Here is a 24037-nt window from a genome sequence, read left to right as displayed (position 1 = left end):
AGTTGCCTTGACTGAATCACAAAAGATGGAGGTGTTTTGTGGAAATCATGTTGCAGTTAGGATTGGAGGAGGAAGTCTTAGCTCGTGACAGCCAGGACTGCAAGTGGTTTTAATTGGCATGGGTGTCACCAAAGAGGTCACAATGTGAAGAGGTATAAGGCCCATCCTGCTGTCCTCTTTCTGTCCTGCAGGGTAGAGGTGAGCCACATTTAAATGCATGTGACAGTTATGTATGTAAGCAGGAAACTTCATTTTTAGGGCTGTCAAATCAGCACTGAACTTACTTTAACAATAATAAAAAAACAAAATAAACTGCTCTTACTCATAAATATGCAGTGAGCTACCTGTGAGAAAGTACTGTACTCCGCATTTACATTTACACTGTCATATAAATGGATGTATTTAGTCCCAAGACACCACTATCTGAAGTTATTTGTAGTCTCCTTGGGGGATACCTTGGAGTTTTAAACTAATGGAGAATATGCTTTATGGCTTCAAAGCTCCTGTCATTATTGCAATATAACTCACTGACTTCCATGAAATATTGCTGATTGTTGGAGATGTAAGCGAGAGAAGAGTTGTGCCCACGCTCTAAATTTCAGCATCAGAAATCTTAAAAATTATTTTACCACCCATGAGAGGTGCCACATTTACACAGACGAGGGAAATGTCATGCTCCATAATCCTTAATATATTCCATTTTTACAACACACTTATTTTATATTACTCATTTTAACCATACTGATGATTTAAATGCACTTTTAAGAAGTAGTATTATTCATTGCTGCTAATCCCAAAGGAGATGAAGAGCTCTTTGTGGCTATGCAATAATGCATCAGAAGGTAATTATTTGTTATAAAAATGCAGCTATAGATGTTTCTTTGATTTGTATATTAGTTTGATGATGTCCCATGGATTCAGATGGGCTGCTGAAGCAGTATTTTGTTGTATTGCTAAGCAGGTTGTTGTTGAGGGACTAGAGGAACTAAAAGCTAAACCTTTCTGTGCTGCAGAATTTTACTGAGTTTGTGATAGTGGTGCAGCATTGTCTACTGTTTATTTAGTTCACATCTGGACATTATTTCCTAGGCTGCCTATGCCTGTATTATTGAATTGCTAAAAAAAAAAAAACTGTAGCAAGAAAGCTGGGCTTTGCAGGTTCTTGTCCTGTGTAAATTATTAAAGCAAAGGCTAGTTGTTTACAGTGACAGGGGATTGTTTCAGGCTTCCCATAAATGAATTCATCAACGTCACAAGTGATTAAAGTCCACAGAGAAGGATGCACAATTCAGAGCTCCTTTGCAGGGCTGCAGGTAATGGCAGCAAATAAGCACAAGGCCCAGGTCAGAAGGCCACTTACAGCACGCACTTACCCATGGTGGTATTATGACTAATAATAACCACCAGCTGTGGTTGTGGTTGCGTTTTACAGAGGCTAATGGAAATGCTGACTTTAATATTACAGCACAGGTACTGTGGAGGAAAATGGGCTCCATGTCTGGTTCACAACACTACCTTGCTAACTGCTGTGGTGGCACAACTAGGACAGTGAGCTTCAGTGTTTTTTCTCCTAGCCATTGTTGAATTGGACAGGTCTCCATCCATCGGCCAGTCATATGCTTGATGTGAAATACACTGGGCTTTGTTTAAACCTGAAACAAGAAAGAGACTTTGTAATGCTCTACTTGCTGCTCTGACACATGAATGAGTTATCTTACATGTGAAATCCAAGCAGGGTTTAGAGTTTAAAATGTCAAATCCAGATAAGAACTCAGCAAGTCACTTCTAGAGACTTATTTAGCCCTCCATACTTTTCAAAGCAGAGATGATACTGCAAATTTTGCCAAGGGGAGTGGAGTCATTAGCTAAGAAAATCCAGCCATGGACAAATGGAACCAGGAAAGTTAAATTTTTGACAGCAAAAGCAATCCGGCTAGAGTTCAGCTGAATACAGAGAACAGTGCATATATCTCATACCCCAATTTCAGGCCATGTGAAGTTTTAAATATTGCAGTTTAAGGCACTAGTAACAGAAATTATTCAAGTTATGAGCACAAGTAAGGTATACCATGCTATATTTCAGTTTCCTGAGAATTACACCTTTTATGTCAGAAGTTAGCTCATGTACTTTCTTCTATATAGGCTAGGTTTATTGGTTTGCTTTTATGATGACATGGAACAGATGGATGCTGCTGTGGCCCGGGCTTTACTTCATCAAATGATTAAATGCAATCAGTTGAGAGGTTTCCAGGCTGAGGTTCAGAAGGTGGGTGCAATGCTCATTCTTTTTGTCTAACCTAATCCTCAAAACAGAGGAGGGATTTTCTTCTTGAATTTGGAAAGGAGAGGTTGAAAAATGACTGGGATCTAAGAAATAAGTGGAAATAGTTCTCTATCATATAATCAATAAAAGTACTTTTCTGTTTTTTTTACAGTGCTCATTCTTTTCTCATTCTGTTTCCTCCTATTCCGTATTCCTTTGACCAACTGTGGTTCTATTTTTTATTTTTTGTGAAGAGTGTGTTCACTAAATGGTTCCCAATGCCTATTCCAGAAATTCCAGTTAAAGTTTTGTGTGGTAATGAAAATTGGTTCTTGGCAGACTTTTATTTCCCATCTGCTTTTTTTATTTACTTTAGCTCAAATCTCAGCTCCTGAACATTGCCATGCAAAACCAGACATTGAATGATATCCTTGGATCTCTGTCAGATGCTGTGGTTGGACTAACTTCAAGTCAGCTGGAATCTTTGTCACCTGAAGCAGTGCATAATGCTATTGCAACATTAAACCAAGTCTCTGGGTGGGCAAAAAGCCAAGTTATGATTTTGTCCAGTAAATACCTCTCTTATGAAAAGGTACCTCTGATACCAACTTTCCTACCTTCTGTTTTTAAAAGTGGAATGGCTTTTTCTCAACGATAACTGTAAATTTTTAAAAGTTTAGTACAAGACTTTTTTTTAGTACTGTTAGTGGTCTGAAAATTTTGTTTAAAACAAAAACTTCCAAGACTCTACTCCCAAAGTAATTATCAAGTAACAGAGAGAATGACTATTTGCATTTGGCAGTTGTATATATTGGGTTTTTTGTATCGCTGCCCTAAGCAGAATTTGCATGATCAGAGATCCCAGACTATATATTCAAATATACTGTAATGGAAAGAATCAGGGTCCTCTCTGAAGTTTCAAAAAAAAAGGAGCCTCTCAGAAAATTGTTACATTTATTCCTTGGACATTCTTGTCTGAATTGAAAGAAATCTGAGGAAAGTGCATCCCCAGGCAAGAAACATTAAGTATTCAACAATAATAGTTTTGATTTATTTATTAACTTTTGATTTTAAATATATCTGCTATTCACAAGCCAGAAAACTTTCTGTTTGTTTGTGTTGTTATCTCTGCAGGTTTTATCATTTTATAATGTCAGTCAAATGGGCGCATTGGTAACTGGTATTAGCACCCAGACATTCTACAGCATGAACCCAAAGGAGCTTTCTCAGATTATTCGAGGCACAACATCCCAATACTTATCTGATTTATCACCTGCACAACAGCAAGGAATCCTCAGGAAGGTGATTATAAACTCAAGTGTGTAGCAGGTTCTCTCTGTACAAGAGCACAGAACCAGATATGCAGAGCATGATGTAAAATGTTGTCACCGAGATGTGTGGTTTAGCTCAATGGTTAGTATTTCCAGTGGTTTTTCTGAACACCAAGTATATTTTGAAAGCTGTCTCCTGCTTAGTCCTGTGGCATTTTTAATACTGACGTGTTTTTCTTTTATCCTCTTAAGAGAAATATTAGACCAAATAAAAAGAAGGGCAAATCCTGTAAATCTAAGGATCAGTTCTGAAATGCCATGTATTTATCTGTTCCTCTTTTTAGATAGTTGCATCTGGAGATTTTTCTTCATCAGTCAAAGATATACAAGGAGCTTTCTTTAAAGAAATACCTCTTTCTGATTTATGGAAGCAGACTGGATATAGTTCTTCAGTGATGAAAGGAAAAGAATTAAGAAGCAGCCAGGTAAAAATTATTACGCAGTTCCCATTCCACTGCAGTTTAGTATGATGAGAGAATAGGAAGCGTTGTAATGCATATATGTTCAAGGAACATAGGTAAAAGGAAGGAACTGCCCCAGATATATCTTGACAGAAACTACTAGAGGTCACTTAGAGCCTAGGCAGCATTATGGTACAATGTTACAGAAAGGGAAGTGTTAATATGCTACATTTAAAAGTCTTCAAGTTTCTGCCACATAAATTTTCTCTTTCCAGTACTATATACTAGACGTTTGCACATACAGTCAGCCCTTTGGCTCTGTCCACAGAGATGCAAGGTTGGACCAGATGATCTCCAGAGATGCCTTCAAACCTAAATTATTCTGTGGTTGTGTGCCATCAACATATTTAACATCATCCTGTAGTGCCAGTCAGTGATGTCTTGTCTTGTGAAGAAGAAATTCAGCACTGGATGCCAAACCTTCTGATTGGACTAACTGGACCATAGAAATGCCTTTAGAGTACAAAAGAGAGTTAAGCATAAAACCCCCTTGCATCTTGCAACTGAATTGCTTAAGGTTAACTTTAAGTATGGTGGGTTTCATTTCAGGCTTTGTATCTGTATGAATTACTGTCTGAGAAAAACTACCCTGTTGACCTTCTAAGGTATGGATAATAGTCTCCCTTGAAATGGGGTGTAAGTCTAGTTTTGTGATGAGTGGCTTTGAGGTAAACATAAACACTTCATCATTATTTTGTACCATCTTATGTTTATTCATTCATTGGTACCACAGGATAATTCACCTTCCTCATTAAAAAGGGTCTCCAAATCCAAAATCAGGATCAAAGCATTCCAAAGGTTTTGGTATTTTAAGGCTCAGTCAATATTTTTCAATTTGATTACATTTTTACTTTCAGTAGACTTTCAATTACAAGAAATGGGAAAGAGAGGTGGTTAAAAAAATGTATCTTAGGATATGGTTATGGGGAGTAAGGATTAGATCCTGCTTAAATATTCAAAAGATTGAACCTTGTTTTTCCTATCAGCACAGGACAGCTTGTGAAAGGAGTAACTTGTCAACTCATTGAAAGTATGGGCACAGACTTTTTTTTAAACAATTTTAAATTCTTTGAAAACAATCTTCATCTGCTTTCTCCACATCAGGTAAAACTTAAAGAAGACTTTATGTGCATAAACATACTACCCAATATCCAAACTGTAGGTAAATTAGAATTTGGTTAAATCTATTTTCATTCTTTTCAAAATTTTCTATGTGTGAACTTGTCTGTTAACATATTTAAGTCTTTTATGTGTGAATTTTTCTGTTATCATACTTCATTTTGACAATTTCATTTGTCATTTACAAATTGCAAGAAATTTCTGCAGTCCTAATTTGCTTGTTCATGAGTTATCTGTTTGGAAATATACATAAGTTTTGAAAACATACAAATGCTCTCATACACCCAAATATAGGATGTTTGATCTCTGATGTCTATAGAAAGAAAACTCTAAACTACTTTAAAAAATCCAAAGAAAAATGCTTTCTGAAGATAATTTGCAGAGGCATATGTGTACTAATTTATAAGCTATAATAAATAAACCATGTTTTCATTCTTCCTCAACATTCCCAAATGTCTAAAATCTTCAATTTTTGTTGCTTTTAGGTTAATTGTTTGGCTTGGAAGTTTTGGAAAGTCTCCAATGCATCCATTCCTCCCTTTCTTTTACCGGTGCTTCCGTAAGTTACATCTTACTATTTCTTAAGTTACTGCATTCACAGCAGTATGCTCAGAAGTGCTCTTCAGTCCTAAGAATACTGATGATTCAAACAAATGGTAATTTATAAAAAGCGATCACTGACTAGCAAAAATCTGTATCAAGTGAAAGTTGATAATACTTGATGTCTTGTAGTATAGCCCATTTTTGTCACAACTGTGAATTCCTTTACATCCTTGAAATCAGTCCCCCTTGAAGCGCTCTGTGTGCAGACTGAGTCATGGTGCAGTGGTGTGGCAGCAGTGAAAAAGCTGGTAATGTTGCTGTTTATACTGTTGCTGATATCTGCTAAAATAAAGGGGTTAATTTGTTGGGCTTTCTTGAACATAATAGTTTAGAATCACAAAACTAGCTTTAAATGTAGTTTATGCTGGATTTTTTTTTCTATTTTTTTTTCCCTAGTTTGTGGGACTTGGTTTGCTTATTTGTTTAGGGGGTTTTTTGAGAGTGAATACGTAAGACAAAGCCATTGGGTACTGCCCAAGCGTACTGCTCTGTATGGTTAAAAACATCTCAGTGTATTTAAAAACATTTTTGTAAGTTAGAAAAATTGTGCATTACATAAATAGCCAAGTAATATTCAGTGAGCTTTTTTTTCCCTTGTTAATTCCCCTTTTTCTTTATTCCTTTCTTCCTACATGCTTAAAGGGATAAAAGGCAATGAGAACTATTATTTTCCTGGGAAATTTTTAGTTGAAAGTAAGAAAATAAAAGGATTCTGTTTGAAAAGGTGTTAATCTGTTTAAAAATGATAAAATAATAATAGAAAGACTTTAATAGAAGGCTTTCTACAAACTGTAGCACTGTTTGGCCTACAATTGCATGTTGCTTCTTCAGAGCCATCAGAAGTCACTGGTGCTCTTGCCTACAAACTGTGGTAAGGCTGGGCTTGCGCAGCTTTGGGATATGGCTTTATTTGCAAAGGCTGCCTGCCACTCTGGGTGGATAAGAGCATAATTTTGTTTAATTTGCTAGGCCTTCTTGGACTTTGATAAAAAGGAAGCCTACTCTAAAACTACATGTTGTCCTTAACCCACCCACAACATCTTCATGCATCAGAGATTTATTCCTAATAAACAGGAGAAAGGGGAAGAGTTTCTGAACTATACACAGTCTTGTTTCATGTGGTATTAAATCATCTCAGAGCTCTTGCAGCTGTTTATAACCCTTAGCCATTTTTTGAAGTGAGGTTCATGTGCTGATGAACTGGAAGAAAATGTAAGTTAAAGTAAGGTATGGATTAACTGCAACTTTTCTGGCCTGGCCGGTTTATAATTTTTCAAGTCCAGACTTGTCTGTAAATGTTTCCATCATCACAGATTTTATGGGTATGGTTATGAGTGTATGAAGTTCAGGTTTACATTCTGAGACCATTTGAATTCTTTCTGCAGGATTGAGTACCTGGAGTATGTTTCGGGCCCCTTGTGTGTCTCTTTCATTGAAAGTCTGGGGAAGACTGAGCTGGACCTTTTGAATCCAAGCCTTCACAAAAAGAACGCTGTCCTGCAGAAAGTACAGGAGTGCTTGGTAGGCATGGCTAGGAGGGGTCATCAGTGGAGGGGGGGGAGCTGCAAAAAAGTAATCTCTAATTAGCCACTGACAGTTCCAAACTAAGTGAGAGTTGTTGATTATTTTTCTCTTGCTTTATTGTCATGTGGTGCATCACAAAGTTATCCAGCCTACTTGTACTCTTCAGTCTGCATGCATACACTCATGGTCTCCTGTATACAGACAGCAACCTGAGACACAGGCTGTCCTGCTCTGTGTTTGTGCAGTGAAACCATAGCTGGTGGACTGTGAGAGCCCAAAAGGCAATAACAGAGCACGCTAATTTCTTCATCGTCACAAGCAAGAGCAGCTTAGACTATCTCCTAGCTCAGAGAAGCTCTTAGTGCCAAGGTCCCAAGCAACCTGCAGTAGCTGAGGTGGTTTGAGCAGGGTGGATGGACTGAGTGACCTCCAGAGGTCCCTTCCAAACTTAGCCATTCTGTGATTCTGTTTGCACGTTACTGTACTTCATTGCATACAGTAATGTCAGTCACCTTCTGCATAAATTCTCGACTTACCCATCTATATTCTTACGGGGTTTTTGTGTACTATTCAATTTTATTGTTCCCTGCCTAAGGAAACCCTTTTATAGCTTCCTTAACAATTTTCCTTGAAACCATGCTGTTAGGAAGTGTTCACATGAAATGTCATTGCTCATTACAGCAAACTGGCTGGGACAGCCTGGAGCTGACCCATTTGCACCTGGAGCTGTTCCCCCTTGCTCCAAACAGTGCTAGTCCTCTAGAGCTGTGTGTGGCATAGGAAACTCCATGGGAGAAGTGGTGGTACCAGGAGGATTTTGTGACTTCTGCTGTCTGGGAGCTGCAGCAGTCACCAGTTTTTAGGAAACTATTTTTTTGGTGTAGCTGAGAGTATTCATGTCCTTATACATACTAACCAGTCTTATAGTCCCTAGGGTTCTGGCAGCTGCTTGAGAAACCCCTCAGAGCTAAGTCTTCTGGCACCAAGAACTCGTGGCCCCTTTGCCACAAGGGGCCATGTGAGGGCTCTACTGCCAGGCAGAACTGCACCACCTCTGCATGTGTTTGACTGTCACCTGGATATAGAAATCATGGCAGGAGGTTTAATTATTTTTTATCTGTGCTTCTATATGGAATAAAAGATACACTGAAAGTCCTGACAAGTGCTTATTAAATATCACCAGTTGCATTGGTAAAAGCAAAAAGTATAAAGCAGTCTCAGCAGAAATTGTAGATTAAGTTGCCAGTGCAAACTGTTGTGTCTTTGTTTCTTAAAGGGTCACAGAGTTTAAATGTGTTGTGATGCAGTTGAGTGATACAGGGCAAGAGCCAAGATTAGCTCTGCCGACAAGGTAAATGCTTCTTGTTTCAGAATGGCTCTGTGGCCGATGAATATGATGTTGACCTTCTTGGAAATCTAATCTGCCACTTACCTCCAGCCTTTCTACATGGCAGAATGTCCCTGAAGGCAATGGCTACAGCCCTTCATCAGTTCAAACTCTGCCAACAACTCAGCCATGAGCAGAAGACTGAAATTAAATACAAACTTCTTGAATTATATGGGTAAAGTATTAGATATACCACCTTGCTTATGCTGATGGTTAAGCCATGCAAATACCAACCATTTGTTTTGCACCAGTAGAACTGCAGTGAAAAAACACAAAGCAACTTCTATCACTGGCCAAGCTTGGGGTCTCTGTTCAGTAGAATGATGTTTCTGTTCTTGTGTGTAACATAACTGTGGAAAATACGACACCAGGGACACCCTGCATAACTTAAGTCCCAGAGGAAAAGGAGAGAAAATGTAATGTTTGAGGAGGGACAGGCAAACAGACTCTCTGGCATGGCAAGAGAAAGGGCATTAGAGGCCAAAAATGGCACAGGAATGCAAAGAATGGGAAAATGGAAGTGGGATACTCGGTGTGCTGGTGTGAGAAGAGAAGGAATATTGCAAGCACCTGTGGCAATGGGAGAGAGCTATAGAAGAAGCAGAGGGCTATAAAGTTCAACCATCTGAAGTAACAAAGCGGACAGCATGTTAGATGTCATTAATGACTCAGATTAGGAGTCTGATTGGAATCACACTGCTGTTTCAGTCATACAAAAAACAAAGCCATCCTCTGGCAAGAATATACTGTTTCTCTCTTGCATTGTCTCTTAGAAGTATCTTGCATTTGAAATGGAAGACTGAATGCATAGTTTCTAACCATCACTTCAGCCCCAAAGAATGTCACTTGATCTACCTAATCATTTCAGTTGCTCATTTGGCTTTCTCCTAGTTAACATTTTTCTTGTAATGGAATAGCTGTCTTTTTCCACCAGATCCCATTCCTGCATTAATCTTGATACAGATCCATTTTATTGAATCATGAGACACTGTGCTAAATAATTTTTTTTTTTTTGAAAATATTTGTCTAGTCAACCATTCTCGTAGTGGAGCAACAAACCAAATAAAGTTTTCTTTGAGAACATGCACTAGTAACAGATTTGTTGCTGCTATCTTCTTCAGGCTCTTTCAGGCTGAAAATTATTTATCCAAGTGCTTTCTTAAGTCAACTATCAACTGGATTGCCTAACATTTGTCAGATTTGTATCAAACAAACAGACCAAACCTGCATAGTGCTAAGTGCTAAGCCACATAAATTTTGAAACACCCAGCACCTGAACTTAATTTTTAGGATCTGAAATTCCTACAAATAATTTAGCATGTTATTTCAAAAGATATGGTACCTATCATAGAATTAATCTCTCATACAAAAATGGCATGGGTGCCATTAAATGTGGCTCTACCAGATGTTAGATCTCCCTTCCATAACTCTTGACATTGCAGATGAATGAAATAGCAGACAAAAATACAGAACTAATAAGGTATGGATTTAAAGGTTTTGTTCCATCACCTGTGTTTCATGTTTCTGTCCCTTAGTTTTAAAAAGGCAGCGTTGGCAGCAGACTGGTGCCACACTGAGTTATTTTCCCAAGTTGCTTAGTGAACTCAGTCTTTTTGGAATGAGGGGGAAACTGTCCACTTCCCCCAAGTGTGCATGGACCTGTTTTTCAGAAATGTTGAGCACCCACAGCTCCTGCTAACATCAGAGAAAGCTACAGTTGCCCAGCACTGATGAAAAACAGCCCCTGTACACCTGCAAATAGTTAAATATTGGAATAAAGGAGGGGTTTTTTTAAATTCAGAAGCGAGTGCTGGCAAGTACTGCTTGCTTGAAATATTATCCACATTGGTCCTTAAGGTAAGATTCTTGGAAAAATTCCTGTTTCAGTTTTGGTTGTGATGTTTCTACTTCTCTTTTGATACCATTTTGTGGACTACAATTGCAGTATGAGCCTGATAGAAAATGGTAAATTTTCTTTTAAAAAAACAATTATTTCTCTTTGTTTGAACACTGTAATGCTAAGAATACTATGACTATTGAGGGAGATAGATCCATTGCCAGTATTTTAAGGCTTTCTCTGAATATATTGAGAATTCCACTAATGCCCAATATATCACTGAGAGATAAGAAAATGCAATCTGATGTTAATAAGCATGAATCATCACATTGGCATAGGAGTATCTGTGCTTCCTATATGATACAGTATAAGAAAAATGCCAAGGTTTTAGTATAATTTTGATTACAAACATTCTTCATTAATATAATTTTCTAAAATATTTCTTCAGCTCCCCTAACAACTGGACAGCTGAAACGACATTAGATGTTGGACCATTCATAGCTCTGCTGCCAAAAGGAGAATTAAATGTCCTTGCTGAAAAGGTATGTTTTTATTATATTTCTTAAATTTATAAAAGATAACGTTAGAATTTGGATTTGTGAATGTTATAATGCAGTCTAAATTATGTAACCTGAACGCTAAGCTAGGTAGATAATTCTCCTGGCAAGGAACCATGTGTTAATGCTTCACACATTCTTGACTCTGTCAAAATTTCTGGAATTTCTTCTTAAAAAGTGATGATAGTAATTATTTGCATGTATACGATGACAACTGTACATTGTCATGTAGGAAAAAAAATGGTACATTCATAGTGATGCAGACTCAAACATTTTTAGTACTTTACACCTTGCAGTGTTTTCTCCATTCCCCTGCCTTCCAACTGTAAAACTTATGTTCCTTATCCTGTTAATAATGGGATCATATTGATCAAATTAGCATTTATTCATGTGGCCCTTTGCCCTAGGGCAAGTGTAGCACACATAACAATAACTGATAGCCTCAGCATTGCACTTTGTAGTTTCTTTGCCTCTTTAGTTCTTATAATCTTGTAATTTTTATGTATAGGAATAAAATGTGCTGGAATGAGGAATTCATTCTTCAGCAGAAATATGTGAGCACAGTCAGCAACTTTTCCTCAGGAGATAATGCTCATAGTTAACCAAATAGAATAGGACTCTTCAAGTGAAAGGGAGGTGTCTAGCAGGGTGGAGGAGAGAGGTCAAAAAACCCTAAAAAAGGTGAACAGGTTAAAGTTATTTCTCATCATTTAACTGGGTCCCTATCCTCAATTATTACATTTATCTGGCAAATTTAAGACAAACAAAATGAAGTACTTTCTGTACTGCACATACTAAAATGGTGGAACTGATTGCAACAGCAGACTCCAATCAGTCAAGGCTCAGGTGTTGCCAGAAGCTGAGAGGGCATACAAGAGGCAGAATCACTCAGAATTTGCTTTGTTTCTAATTTTTTTCCCCATCAAACTTATGCTGTTGACCTTTCAGTAGCAGCCAATTTACTTTCCTCTTCTGAAACATCTGTACATATAGGACACAGGCTGAGCTGTCACCAACTCCTACTTTGCTGAGGTCTGCACAAGTCTTTCTCTGCAAATTGATTTGTTTTAAAAGGGAGAAAGAAATCTTATTTATTCTTTCTTTCCCTTTGAAGTTCCCTGATATCATTTTACAAATAGGAAAGACAATTGGACTGACTTCTTCAGCTGAAGAGCTTCTATCAACTGTATTTGAATCTGTCTCCAATGCCACTGCCAGCATTGAATCATCTATCACCAGACCTGGTCAGTATTTCACCTGGTGTGGAGTGCCAGATATACAATGGTGCCATTTTGGGCTGTGGTGGTGCAGTTCAAACAGACTTTTTGTTTCATCTTGTCATCCAATGCCTCCTGAGAAGCTGGACAAAAAAAAGTAGAGCATTGAGTAACTTAAAAAGGTTTCAGCCTTTTAGCAAATATAGTGAGAGTCCTCATTCTGATGCCCATAGTTGTCTCATGCATTGACCGATAGCTGACACACTTAATTTCAATACAAGATTGTACGGTTAGGCATCTCCTGGAATGTTCCTCAGTGCACAAAGGAAAAAGATTAATTATTTGAATTAGAGGGTTTTGTTTATTTTTACTTTCCATTGTAGTGTGAGTGAAAATCCTTGCATTAAAAGCTGTGAAGGTGACAAGTTACTGTTGTGCCAGAAGATTGCACGTAGTTAATCCTTTGCCAGACATGAGCATATGATGACTTGGCTGTTCTTAAATCTGACATTGGTGGCACTGTGTTTTGTCTGTCCAAATGGACCACATTTGTTACAATCTAAAAGATATTTTAATTGGCAACCAAACTAATCTATTAGAATCTTTGGTGACAAATGGATCATTTTCTTTGTATAAGGTACATACTTTAACTATATTCTATTACTATAACTGTATCCTTTCTCTTACTTAAAATTCACCCAGGCAGAATTTTTAAGCTATGCCGTCCTGTGTCATGGAAAACAACCCTGCTGTGGGGGAGGCTTTTGAAAGAACTAATGGGAATTTGGATCCCAACAATTTCAAGGAGTTTGGTACTGTCTGCCTTTGTCTTTGAAAATCTCCCCATTGGTTCTCTGCCGAACAATATACAGGTCCAAGCTCTCAGCAAGCCCTGAGGCACCATGGAAATCCATCTGCTTGTATAACAGCAATTCTGAATGATGACTGTGTGTCTCTGGGAATGAATTTGCTCCTGATAATGCTGTATTCATGTACAGAGACAGACAGAGGGTGTTCTACAGAGTTGTATTTTTGCACAGCCTGAAAAAAAAACATGACCTCTGTTGATCAGAAAAGTCATTACCCAATTATCATGCTCTAAAAAAGCAGAATCAAGCTGATGGAGTAGCAGAATATTAGTCCATCTGTGTGCATGAAATTCACTCTTCCTTGAATAAGTAAACGATCAGATCATAAATCATGTTTCTTTAGACATGGGCCACAGGACTAAAGGTTCAGCATCAGGTATTTCAGTATGTTTTTGTCCTTAGGTGTGCTTTTTTAGGCCTCTGGTTCGCAACAATGTGAATCATAGAATCATAAAAAGTTTGGGTTGGAAAGGACTTTAAAAATCATGTAGTTTCAACCCCTCTGCCATGGGCAGGGACACCTTCCACTAGACCAGGTTGCTCAAAGCCCTGTCCAATGTGGCCTTGAACACTTTCAGGGAGAGGGCATCCACAGCTACTCTGGGCAACCTGTGCCAGTGTCTCACCACCCTCTCAGTGAAAAACTTCTTTCTTGTATCTATGCTCTTTCAGTTTAAAACTGTTAACCCCTTGTCCTATCACTACACTCCCTGATAGAGCCCCTCTCCAGCTTTCTTGTAGGCCCCCTTTAAGTACTGGAATGCCACTATAAGGTCTCCCTGGAGCCTTCTCTTCTCCAGGCTGAACACCCCCAACTCTCTCAGCCTGTCCTTACAGGGAAGGTGCTCCAGCCCCTGATCATCTTCTTCGCCTCCTCTGGACCCACTCAAGCAGGTCCATGTCCTTCCTATGTTGGGGGCCCCAGAGCTGGACACAGCACTGCAGGTGGGGTCTCACAAGAGCAGAGTAGAGGGGGAGAATCCCCTCCCTTGACCTGCTGGCCACACTTCGCTTGATGCAGCCCAGGACACAGTTGGCTTTCTGGGCTGTGAGCGTACATTGCTGGCTCACAGTCAGTTTTCCATCCACTACTACCCCTAATTCCTTCTCCTTGGGGCTGCTCTCAATCCATGCATCGCCCAGCCTGTGTTTGTGCTTGGGATTTCCCCAACCCATGTGCAGGACCTTACACTTGGCCTTGTTGAACTTCATGAGTTTTGCACAGGCCCACCTCCCCAGCCTGGCCAGGTCCCTCTGGATGGCATCCCTGCCCTCTGGCGTGTCACTGCACCACACAGCTTGGTGTTGTCAGCAAACTTGCTGAGGATGCACTTGATCCCACTGTTCATGTCGCCAACAAAGATGCTAAGCAGCACCGGTACCAACACTGACCCCTGAGAAACACCACTTGTCACTGCTCTGTCCACTTGGACATCGAATTATTGACCACAACTCTTTGAGTGTGACCATCCAGCCAATCCCTTATCCACTGAGTGGTCCATCTGTCAAATCCATGTCTCTCCAATTTAGAGACAAGGATCTCAGGTGGGACAGTGCCATATGCTTTGCACAAGTCCAGGTAGATGACAGCAGCTGCTCTTCCCTTACCCACTAGTGCTGTAACCCCATTGTAGAAGGCCACAAAATTCATCAGACATGATTTGCCCTTAGTGAAGCCATGTTAGCTATCACTAATGACGTCCTTATTTTCCATGTGCCCTAGCACAGTTTCCAGGAGGGATGTGCTCAGTGATCTTGCCAGGCATAGAGGTGAGACTGACTGGACTGTAGTTCTTTGGGTCTTCTTTTTTTCCCGTTTTAAAAATTGCTGTTGTTTCCTGTTTTCCAGTCAGTGGGAACTTCACTGGACTGCCACGACTTGTCAAATATGATGGATAGTGGCTTAGCCAGTTGCCTCAGGACCTGTGGATGCATCTCATGAGGCCCCATTGACTTGTGCACCTTCAGGTTCCTTAGATGGTCTCAAACCCCAAAACTTCTCTAATCAGACTAACTCCTATCCAGTGCAGTTGCAGAGCGGTCACATCTGTACTGCACGACCGATATAAACCTGCCAATTAAGCTAATAATATTTGTCAAAGGGTTTCTTGGATCCAAGGTTATGGAGGCTTTTTGTTCTTTACTTGGGGTGCATGAGCTCAGCTGGAGGGGGGAATCTGGCAGATGAAAAATTGAAGGATTATTTGTGCTAGTCTAAGAAATACTTCTGCAGTCCAAGTGTGGTATTTAAATTCTGTTTCCAAACAATCTTAACAACTCCACACAATTCACATGGTAGTTTCAATAAGGAATGGTGTTTTATGGCTGATTCATAAATGACTAGAAAATTGGGTATTATAACAATGGCTCTGGAATAATACTGATGCTCTTCGTGCTACCAGCCTGCTATTTTACATTTCCCACAGTACAGTTGTGAACTAATATTAACAATAACAGTTACCACTGACAGAATTCTTACATTTGTGTTTATACCAAAATAAAAACAAAGGTAGTGCTTAAGGCAAGGTGGAACATATGAGGCAAAACTCAGGAATTGTATGTCTGAGGTGCTACCAGAAAGCAATGGCAGTGCTGGAAAAAGAAATCAAATTGCTTACCTTAAGCACTGAGGTGTTATAATATGTTCTTCATCAAACTAAATGTGATTATATAGCAAAAGGAAGAGTGAAGTAGCATCAGATACAGGAAGCAAAGCCAGGATTCTAATTAATATTTCACTCTGTAATCACGCCAATGTATCTTGTGTGTTACAAATAAGAAAATCAATGTTTTTTTCCAAGAACACAAAATATTGGGTTTTCATGACTTGGGGAAGGGAACTGCATTGTGTCTGGATGGGTAGTATTTACATGATAAAAGCTGACCTTTTGCAGCAGGGGAAAGTGAAACAATGCAGCTTCACAAGAGGGCGGTGAAAAGGGAGAGCAGAACATCAGCTGGTACTGTGGAAGCTGAACAACATTTTCGTTTGCTCAACAGATTCAATCTTTTCAGTGTTCTACCCACTATTGCAGCTTCCTTTGATGAAAATAAATCCCTCCTCTGCCTCCTTTCAAAGTACAAATCTACTTTGTACATCCTCGCTTTAATTTATTTATCTGGGGAAGCTTAGCTCAGGCACAGCATCTGTGAAATTCTTGCTTTTTACTGGTAATGACCATATCTGAAGACATGTAGGGATTATTTGGTTTAGGTAATTATTTAATACAGTTTTCCTAAATTAGTGACAGGAGAGAGAGCAGTAAGCAACCACATTGGGATTCTAATGTCTGCTTTCCATCAATCTTAGAGGTAGATTATGCCAACAAAGACCAGGATTTGTTAAAACACACAAGGGAAACTGTCTTGTTTGATCATGCATAGGACCAGAACCTGACCATAAATAAGATTTTTAAATGGAGTTTGTCTGTCCAAACAGTTCTGTTGTAAGTGAACAGCCCTCTCTAGATCCTGACATTTTAACAACATGCTTGACATAAAGAACAAGCACCGTGCTTCTCTGACACATCCAGATTCTGTCTTCACCTTGTTTAAATGTCAGGCAAGTCTTACAAGACATACATCTTTGCATGTCTGTTACTTTCCTGTTGAGCTGGAATAACATATGTGCTATTGGAATGTGGAGAAGTTTATTCAGCTGCAACTTTTTTGTGTGAACAATGACATAGCTATATGGAGACTTCCACTGAGGTCAACCCAAAGATTTGCATTTCATTCTTACTCAAGCAAGGCTCCCAACAAATGGTGGTTTTACTTCAGAATAAGCTTTTGCCTGGGTTTTGGTGTGTTTAGGGAATTAGACTTGAAAAAACTTGCAAGATACTGGTTACTGTCATTGCATACATCCAGATTTTAGTTTTATTGTGGCATCCTATATTATAACTGTTCTGAAATACATGTCTGCTCCTGTTTTCTTTTCCAGTATGCACTGCTTTTGGAGGACAAAGAATATAGCATTTCTTGCAAGTTGGTCAAATTCTAGTTTTATATCCAGGATGTAAACAATGTAAATATTTAAAGAATGTATTTCATTGCAATATAATTAACTTACCAGTATCACATCAGCTGCAGTTAATTCATAGTCTGTCACCCTCTTTAATCTCTGTATTGCTTTGTTTTCTTTTTTTAGTCTCCTTGAATAAAAGTCTTGCTATTTGACTTTTTTTCCAGATTGCTTGGGAACCAGAGCTCCTTCTTCAGATGAAATTATTAAATTGGCAGAAGCAAATGTGTTTTGGTCAGTTCAGGAACTGAAATGCATGGACACAGGGACTTTCGACAAAAATGTGGAACTTCTTGGGACTGTCTCAGGTTTTAACAGCTCCCAGCTTATTGCCTTGAAGGAAAAAGCCAAGCAGGTAACTATCCTATCTGTGTTGGAAAATTAAATCCATAATTTGATTTGCTGCTGTTGAACTATGCACTTCTGAAATAACTATGCTATGGCAATGTCGCTACTGCTGCAAGAATATCTATTATTTATTGGAAAAATAATGTGAGATGGTGATAGAAGACTATTGCCCTTGCAAGAGTCGACAGGCAAGTAGTTTTGAGCTATTGGCAGCTGAAAAAAAAAAGTGCTTTTACTTATTAATTGCTTTTCAGTTGCTTGCTTCTCACTTTTCTTTCATAACTGAAAAATCAGCAAGCAGTACTATAGGTTGTTGTTTGGCCTGCTGAGAATTAAGATCAGCATGTTAAACTGTCTACATCAATGTTAAATATAGTTTAAAATGGTGTAAAACCAAACGGATTGAAAGGGACTTATTGGTAGAATGAAATTCATTCTGCCATGTTCTTGTCACAGGCAGGGACAAACCCATCAATGGGAAATTTTAGGGAGGAAAAAGACCCACATGCATTTAGTCTGTCTTTACTAGGATGTTACTGGTGAGTTCAAGTTATGGGAACACAGCAGAAAGAAGACCTCTATCTTTGCCAGACTGTAGATTCATGGAGAGGAACAGGGCTGCAGTCTCAGCTCTTGTCACCACTCCTGCAGCACCGCTAGCACCTCTTTCTTTCAGAGTGCAGCAGTGCAGCTCCTCTTGAGCTTCAGAGAGGTCTTTGCCCTAGGCTCAGCCCGTACGTGATGCCCACACTGCAGCGGCAGTGTGGGAGGCTGGGACTGAAACTTCTCCCCATCTGGCACTACCGTACTAGAGTACTCAGGGCAGAGTGTGGTGCTGGGTGCAGTTCAGCATGCTGTCTGGGGCAGGGCATCAGCAAGGTGTCTGGGCTCTGAGCAGCGCTGCTCTGGCCAGCTGTGGGCTGCAAGAGAAGTCAGACTTTGCTCCATCCCTGGTGGTGGTGGTGCACTCCTCCCTGGGGGTGACCTCCTCTTGCTGATTTATCGTTGACTGCACTGCCAGGGAGCATGTAGTGTCCCAAACATACTTTTGTTTCAGCAAGGAAAAGCCTTAGGGTGCAGCAAGACAAATTGTTTTGGTTGCAGAAAACCCAGAGGTGAAGAGGTTACCGTCCCCAGCCTATCTTCAGCTTCCTGTCACCAGCATCTGATGTAGGTTATCTGTTCTCTGCTCCATCTCTGCATGGCTATTTACTCTGTAATCCTGTTCTGTCAAAATGATCCAGTGTTTTAGAAGTCCTTTTTAGGCTCCATCATTCTGACAGAATGAGGTTAGGAAGCATCTACAAATGCAGTTGGCTGCAAGTAGTACAAGTGCAGATGCTTGGAGATCTGAGGGCTGTAACCTCTAGAAGAAAGTAGGAGCAGGGGACAAGGTGGGCCCAGGCATCATCTCCTTAAAGCAGCAGCTGCAGCCAAAGTACTGGAGCTGACCATGACTTTTGGGTAGATAAGGCCAACAGTGCAGTTTTTGGCAGTGAAGCTCAGCTTTTAAAACTCCTGAACTGCAGGTGCTTGAAGACAAGTGGCACTAACCAGATTTCCAAAAGCAGATGGTGACTCTGCGATTCTGTCTCTGTTGCCTTGTTGCAGTAGGACAACAGCCCACTGCATCAAATGTATTCTTCCTGAGGCAGCTTCCCTCTGTCAGCACAGAGACATGTGAGTAGGAAAAAGGAAAAAAAAAATATAATCCTAGAAGAATATAAAACCAGTGCTCATCTGACATAGTGGGAACTAAAATATTTTAGAGCAGAGCAACATAATGGTATACTTAGAGTGATATCCGTTGTAGAGAAATTGCCAACAAGGTTAATGCACTGACATCCCAGCTATATTCAATTCAAAGATGTACAGATCTGTACTGCACTGAATTAAACTGTATTCTGTCTGTGCGAATGTTTGTAAAAGAGATTGCTGCTAGGCAAAGACAGACTTCCTATGTATTAATTTCCAACATGCAACATGGTGTTACACTGAAGGTGAAGCATGAGAAATCAGACAGTACAGGCAAAGCTCCTTGAAATTATGTGCATAAGATGCTGTTATGCTATTAACTGAAGGGCATCTTTGATTAAAGGTTTGATTAAGACAGCTTTAATTTGTCCTAAATTGATTGATTTCCCCTAAAAGAAACTGCATACTACTCATGGTCCCAAACTAATTCAGAAAGTCTAGTTATCAGATTGTGCCTTAATGAAAGTAAGGAGCTTAGCTCACTTGCAAAGCTTGGAGACCTTCCACTTACGATAGTAACAGATGTATGGATCGGAAGTCTCTAGGTGAATGAGGACAAAGGAGTGTTTCAGTTTCATGTGTTGTGTTATTTATATCGTTATGTCTGAGATTTCCTCCAGCACTGTCAGATAACAGTATTTATGAAATACTTCAAATTCTGTGGTTTATGACCTAGATCAAGAAATAGACACATGACATTTTTTAACTGCATGGGTTTCATGTATCTCTTAAGCTAGAGAATTAAGAGCTTTAAAATTGGGCTAATGCTTTTTACTGTCTGTTTTCTTTGGAAAAGATTGAAATTTCCTAGGCTTAGACCCTTTTTCTGTGTCTTTATGACATTGTAAATCCATCATAAGAGACCCAGTGGAAACTCAGTCAGGAGGTACAGGTCCAGGAAAGCATCTCAAACAAATCCTTAACCCGGGGGTCATAGTTGAGAAAAGCACCTCGGCAGTCCTGAGGCTGCTCTTTGTTGGCTATGCACGTTGGTATGAACAGCGGATAGTCTGCAGCTCTGCGTAAGGGGTATCTTATTCCAGTGATCTGGATCTTTTTTTAATATTATTTTATGCAGGTTGTACAGCTTCATATGTATCTGGAGGTACAAACACTGTTCAGTAGGCAACTTCAGATATACTCCTTCAGCAAGTCCTTACTAGCTTTGACCTTTCCAATTTTTTGAATAAATGCTAATTTGTAGCTATCCTAAAAATGGAATAAATGTTTCCATGAATCAGACAACATGAACAATCAACTCAGTCCAGGACTGGGCTTTTAGTTTTATTTTTCTGTGCGGAGTTAGCAGCACAGTCATGTACTAGAAAACTGTCACGTATTGACTGACATAAAGCAAAGTTGCTGAAGTATACGAGACCTTTAAGGGGAGCGCTTTTTATTTTTTTTTTTAATGTATGCCTGTCTTATTCAAGTTACTTTCTCCAGCCAAAACGCAGTGTCTTTTTTCTGTAAAGACATTTGGCCACATCCTGAGAGATACTGACCACTGACTGCTGTCTTCTATAATCTCCAACTACATGTAATTGGTAGTTCTAACATCTGCAGATTCATCTCTTGATGGACTTCCATTATTCCTTATTCAGGCAGACCTTTTCCTGAAATCAAAATTTTCTTAGGGCTGATCTGTAACAACTTTTGAGTCACAGATGAAGTTAACAGCAGTGGAACTTGTCAGTTTAAATACATTAGTACTGGTTTAGAAGAACCCCTGCTTATTTCTTTGCTTCTACAGAGCTTTACAGATTTAACTGTATCTGTACAAACACATTTAAATGATTTTTTTTTTTAAATATTGTATGCACACAAACTAGAAATCAGAACTTAAAGAACTGGCTACTTGACTGTATTACCAGATCCTCTACTTTGATTTCTGCTTTCCTTGTCAATGACTGGTCACAAAAGCAATTTAAAGTCACTCTACCGGAGCAGTTGCAGCTGGTGTAGAAGCCTGGGTAGTCCAGGTGCTGCTTTTGCGGTAGCGGTGTAACAGTTTGGATCTCAGCACAGACTCACATTTTTATTGTTTTTAGTGGTACTTGCTCCTACAGCAACACTTCCAGCAGTCCCTGTGCTGACTTATCAACAAGCTCAAGCTGTACAAATGCAGCATTTTTAGATAAACTAGCCATTATTAGTGTAGAACCTTGAAAACCTGCACAATACCTAAGATCTGCCTTTTGTGTCCAAAGAGGCATACTTTGGGTATTGGGACTTTTAAAAGCCAAGGGGATTGAGAATGGTGTATATAGAGGAAGGTTCATAATGATCTAACAGATACTAATGAATCTCTTCTGAAGGTTTGGGGATCTCTTCCAGACTGGAAGAGTTATCATATTGTTTCCCTCGGCCGCACTGCTCTGGCACTCACCGAACATGAAATCGAAGAGCTGGATTTGCATTCTATAGACACCATTTCTGTACTTAGTCAACAAACAGAGTGGACTTTTACCCAGGTAAGTATGTTGTTGAATGTGCTCCTGGTGAAAAGCTCTGGATTCACACCCTTGGGGACTGAAGTCCTGGAATCACCTAGAAAACAGATCCACACTACTCCCTGCTGCTTTTCTGCAGCCGTTACCCCAGTGAAAGTGGGCAGATAGGTTAGCACTGATGTCTGTCTGGCTGCTGGCTTCCCTGGTGAGATGGCCAAGAGAACATCAATCACTGTTAATTGTGGTGGTGATGAGTATATTCTTTAGCACTTGCCCACTAAGTAGTAGACAGAGGTCAGCAGTTCCTCTCATGCTGGCCCCAGAATAGACATTAATGCTAGGAGATATTAGCCCTCCTAAGAGTAATCACTGAAGAGGTAGTGTGCCAGCCAGCCCCAGCATCCATTGCCCTAATTGCCTAAGTTATTAGCAAATATGCTTCTCTCTTCTTCCTTTCCATTAATAACTTCTAGCTATGCCAGTAGGACTTTCGTAATAAAAGTTAAAAGCTTTTATTTGTAGATGCAATTCGCAGCATATTTCTGACTGACACCCATACCATTGGGGCTCCTCGGTTGCACAGACGCAGGCATGGTGGAAGCCAACCTTGGCAGAATATCACAATTCTCTCTAATAGATTCTTCTTTTGAAGAGCACCATCAGAAGGAAGCACTTGGGAGAATTTTACACAATACTAGTTGGCTTTTGAGGTTTCCTGCTGTCAGTAGGAATAGCTGGTTAAAAGCTAGTTCAGTTGTCTAAAAGTTAGGCAGCCAGTTTAAGCTAGTCATTGGAGGCTCAGCAGTATGGATAGGTTAGGAAATCTTGGAAGGTGCTTGTTTCTTTCACTGACTTTGGAGGATGCCTTGGTGGCAGGCTTAAGCTAGACACACAGTTTTTAAGTGGTTAGTTTAGGATGAGTACCATCTTAAATGACTTAGACTTGCAAAGGCATTTTGGCAGTAATATCCCATTCATATCTGAAAAATAATCTTAAAGACAGATCACCATCTATATATAACACTTAAATAAGAAAAGACAACATGAGTATTAGAAAAACTAAAAATTTCATATTGATCCCTCTCAGTAATTTATGTTTTCTTCTAGCAATTTAATTGAATTGGGCAGTTCTGCTAGGTAATTCAATGCCTGTTTCTTCAGGTAAAGTGTTTCTTTGTGACCCTGCAGAAGACAGAGTGCTTACAAATCACTAGCACTTGGGAAGTGGTTGTGTAACAGTGCCCTGTTTAAGTGTCACATATAGGTGGTGACAAGTGTCACATATAGGTGGTGACAGTGCTCTTCCTGAAGGCCATGGCAAAACTCCAATTAATTACATTGGGCAGGCTCAGGATTATATATGGTCAGTAGCTTCTGGTAAGATTTTGAGCTTCTAATAACAAAATCTTTAATTATATTTACTCTGTTTATGCATAATATCTTACTGCTTTTGTAGGCAAGATCTATTTTGCAAGGTTTTCTAGAAGACTCTGGCCAGACGATCAGTACACTAAAAAGCTTTGATTTAGTTGGATTAGGAGCTATTCTCTGTGCTCTGAACTCCACAGAAATAATGTCCATAAGAACTGCTGAATTCAGGTACTGCATTTAATACTTAATGAAATATTTATTAGTATCTCTATTGATAAAATTTATTGTGTAATTTTTTTTTTTCCTTCAAGATTTACAGTGCCTAGAGGACACTTTTTTTACATTTTAAACGCTTTTAGAAAGGCAATAACTGTTATTGAAGTCATACACTAGTTGTTTAAAATATATTCTATTTCAGGTTTCCTCTGCCATTTAAATCCCACGATTTAAGTAGTGCATTGAGAAACACGGGTTTTTCCTCAAAGCATTAAAAATTTGTATGCAATTTGTGAGTGTACAGTGTTCTTACAGCAGACTAAGTATATTCTGGGCATATTTAGCATTGCATGTAGTTCCACCATGTAATGTTAACCTTATTGCCTTTTACAGTGCTGCTGTTGCAAGAATTGGCCTGTTGTTTTGTAGCACCCCTGTTCTGAGACAGTTTAAGAAGATGACAGAATCTGTGTTTGGTACTGCTACCGGCTGGAATGGCTCTATTTTACAGGAGATTGGTACTGTAGCAGGTAACAAAATTCAGACTGCGGATGGTGGTGGTTCTGAAGCATTGTTATTAAGCAGTAAGTGACAGGTTCACATAGCAGTGCATTTTTATAGACTGGCAAAAGACATTTCATCCAGAGAGGAGTCACCTGCAGGGATGGACATCCAGCAATTTCATTACCACTAAGGAAAAAT

The 24037-nt window shown here is 39.4% G+C and overlaps 1 protein-coding gene across 1 annotated transcript in view; it reads left to right on the top strand.

The window, feature by feature from the left end:
* The window catches only part of OTOA (otoancorin), a 42945-nt gene that overhangs the window by 13623 nt on the left and 5285 nt on the right, over window positions 1-24037 (top strand). Inside the window, exons 13-27 of the mRNA XM_009972112.3 lie at window positions 2143-2266; window positions 2640-2855; window positions 3398-3565; window positions 3879-4019; window positions 4605-4660; window positions 5042-5159; window positions 5660-5733; window positions 7163-7298; window positions 8673-8863; window positions 10974-11067; window positions 12197-12326; window positions 17360-17547; window positions 21614-21769; window positions 23205-23347; window positions 23729-23865. Coding sequence (XP_009970414.2) covers window positions 2143-2266; window positions 2640-2855; window positions 3398-3565; window positions 3879-4019; window positions 4605-4660; window positions 5042-5159; window positions 5660-5733; window positions 7163-7298; window positions 8673-8863; window positions 10974-11067; window positions 12197-12326; window positions 17360-17547; window positions 21614-21769; window positions 23205-23347; window positions 23729-23865 — 2072 coding nt within the window. The remainder of the gene's footprint in view (window positions 1-2142; window positions 2267-2639; window positions 2856-3397; window positions 3566-3878; window positions 4020-4604; window positions 4661-5041; window positions 5160-5659; window positions 5734-7162; window positions 7299-8672; window positions 8864-10973; window positions 11068-12196; window positions 12327-17359; window positions 17548-21613; window positions 21770-23204; window positions 23348-23728; window positions 23866-24037) is intronic.

The sequence above is a fragment of the Tyto alba genome, unplaced genomic scaffold (genome assembly GCF_018691265.1).
Source record: "Tyto alba isolate M040663 unplaced genomic scaffold, T.alba_DEE_v4.0 Super-Scaffold_28, whole genome shotgun sequence".
Taxonomy (NCBI): domain Eukaryota; kingdom Metazoa; phylum Chordata; class Aves; order Strigiformes; family Tytonidae; genus Tyto; species Tyto alba.
The sequence above is the reverse complement of the archived record's forward strand: the minus strand, read 5'-3'. Positions and strand labels throughout refer to the sequence as shown.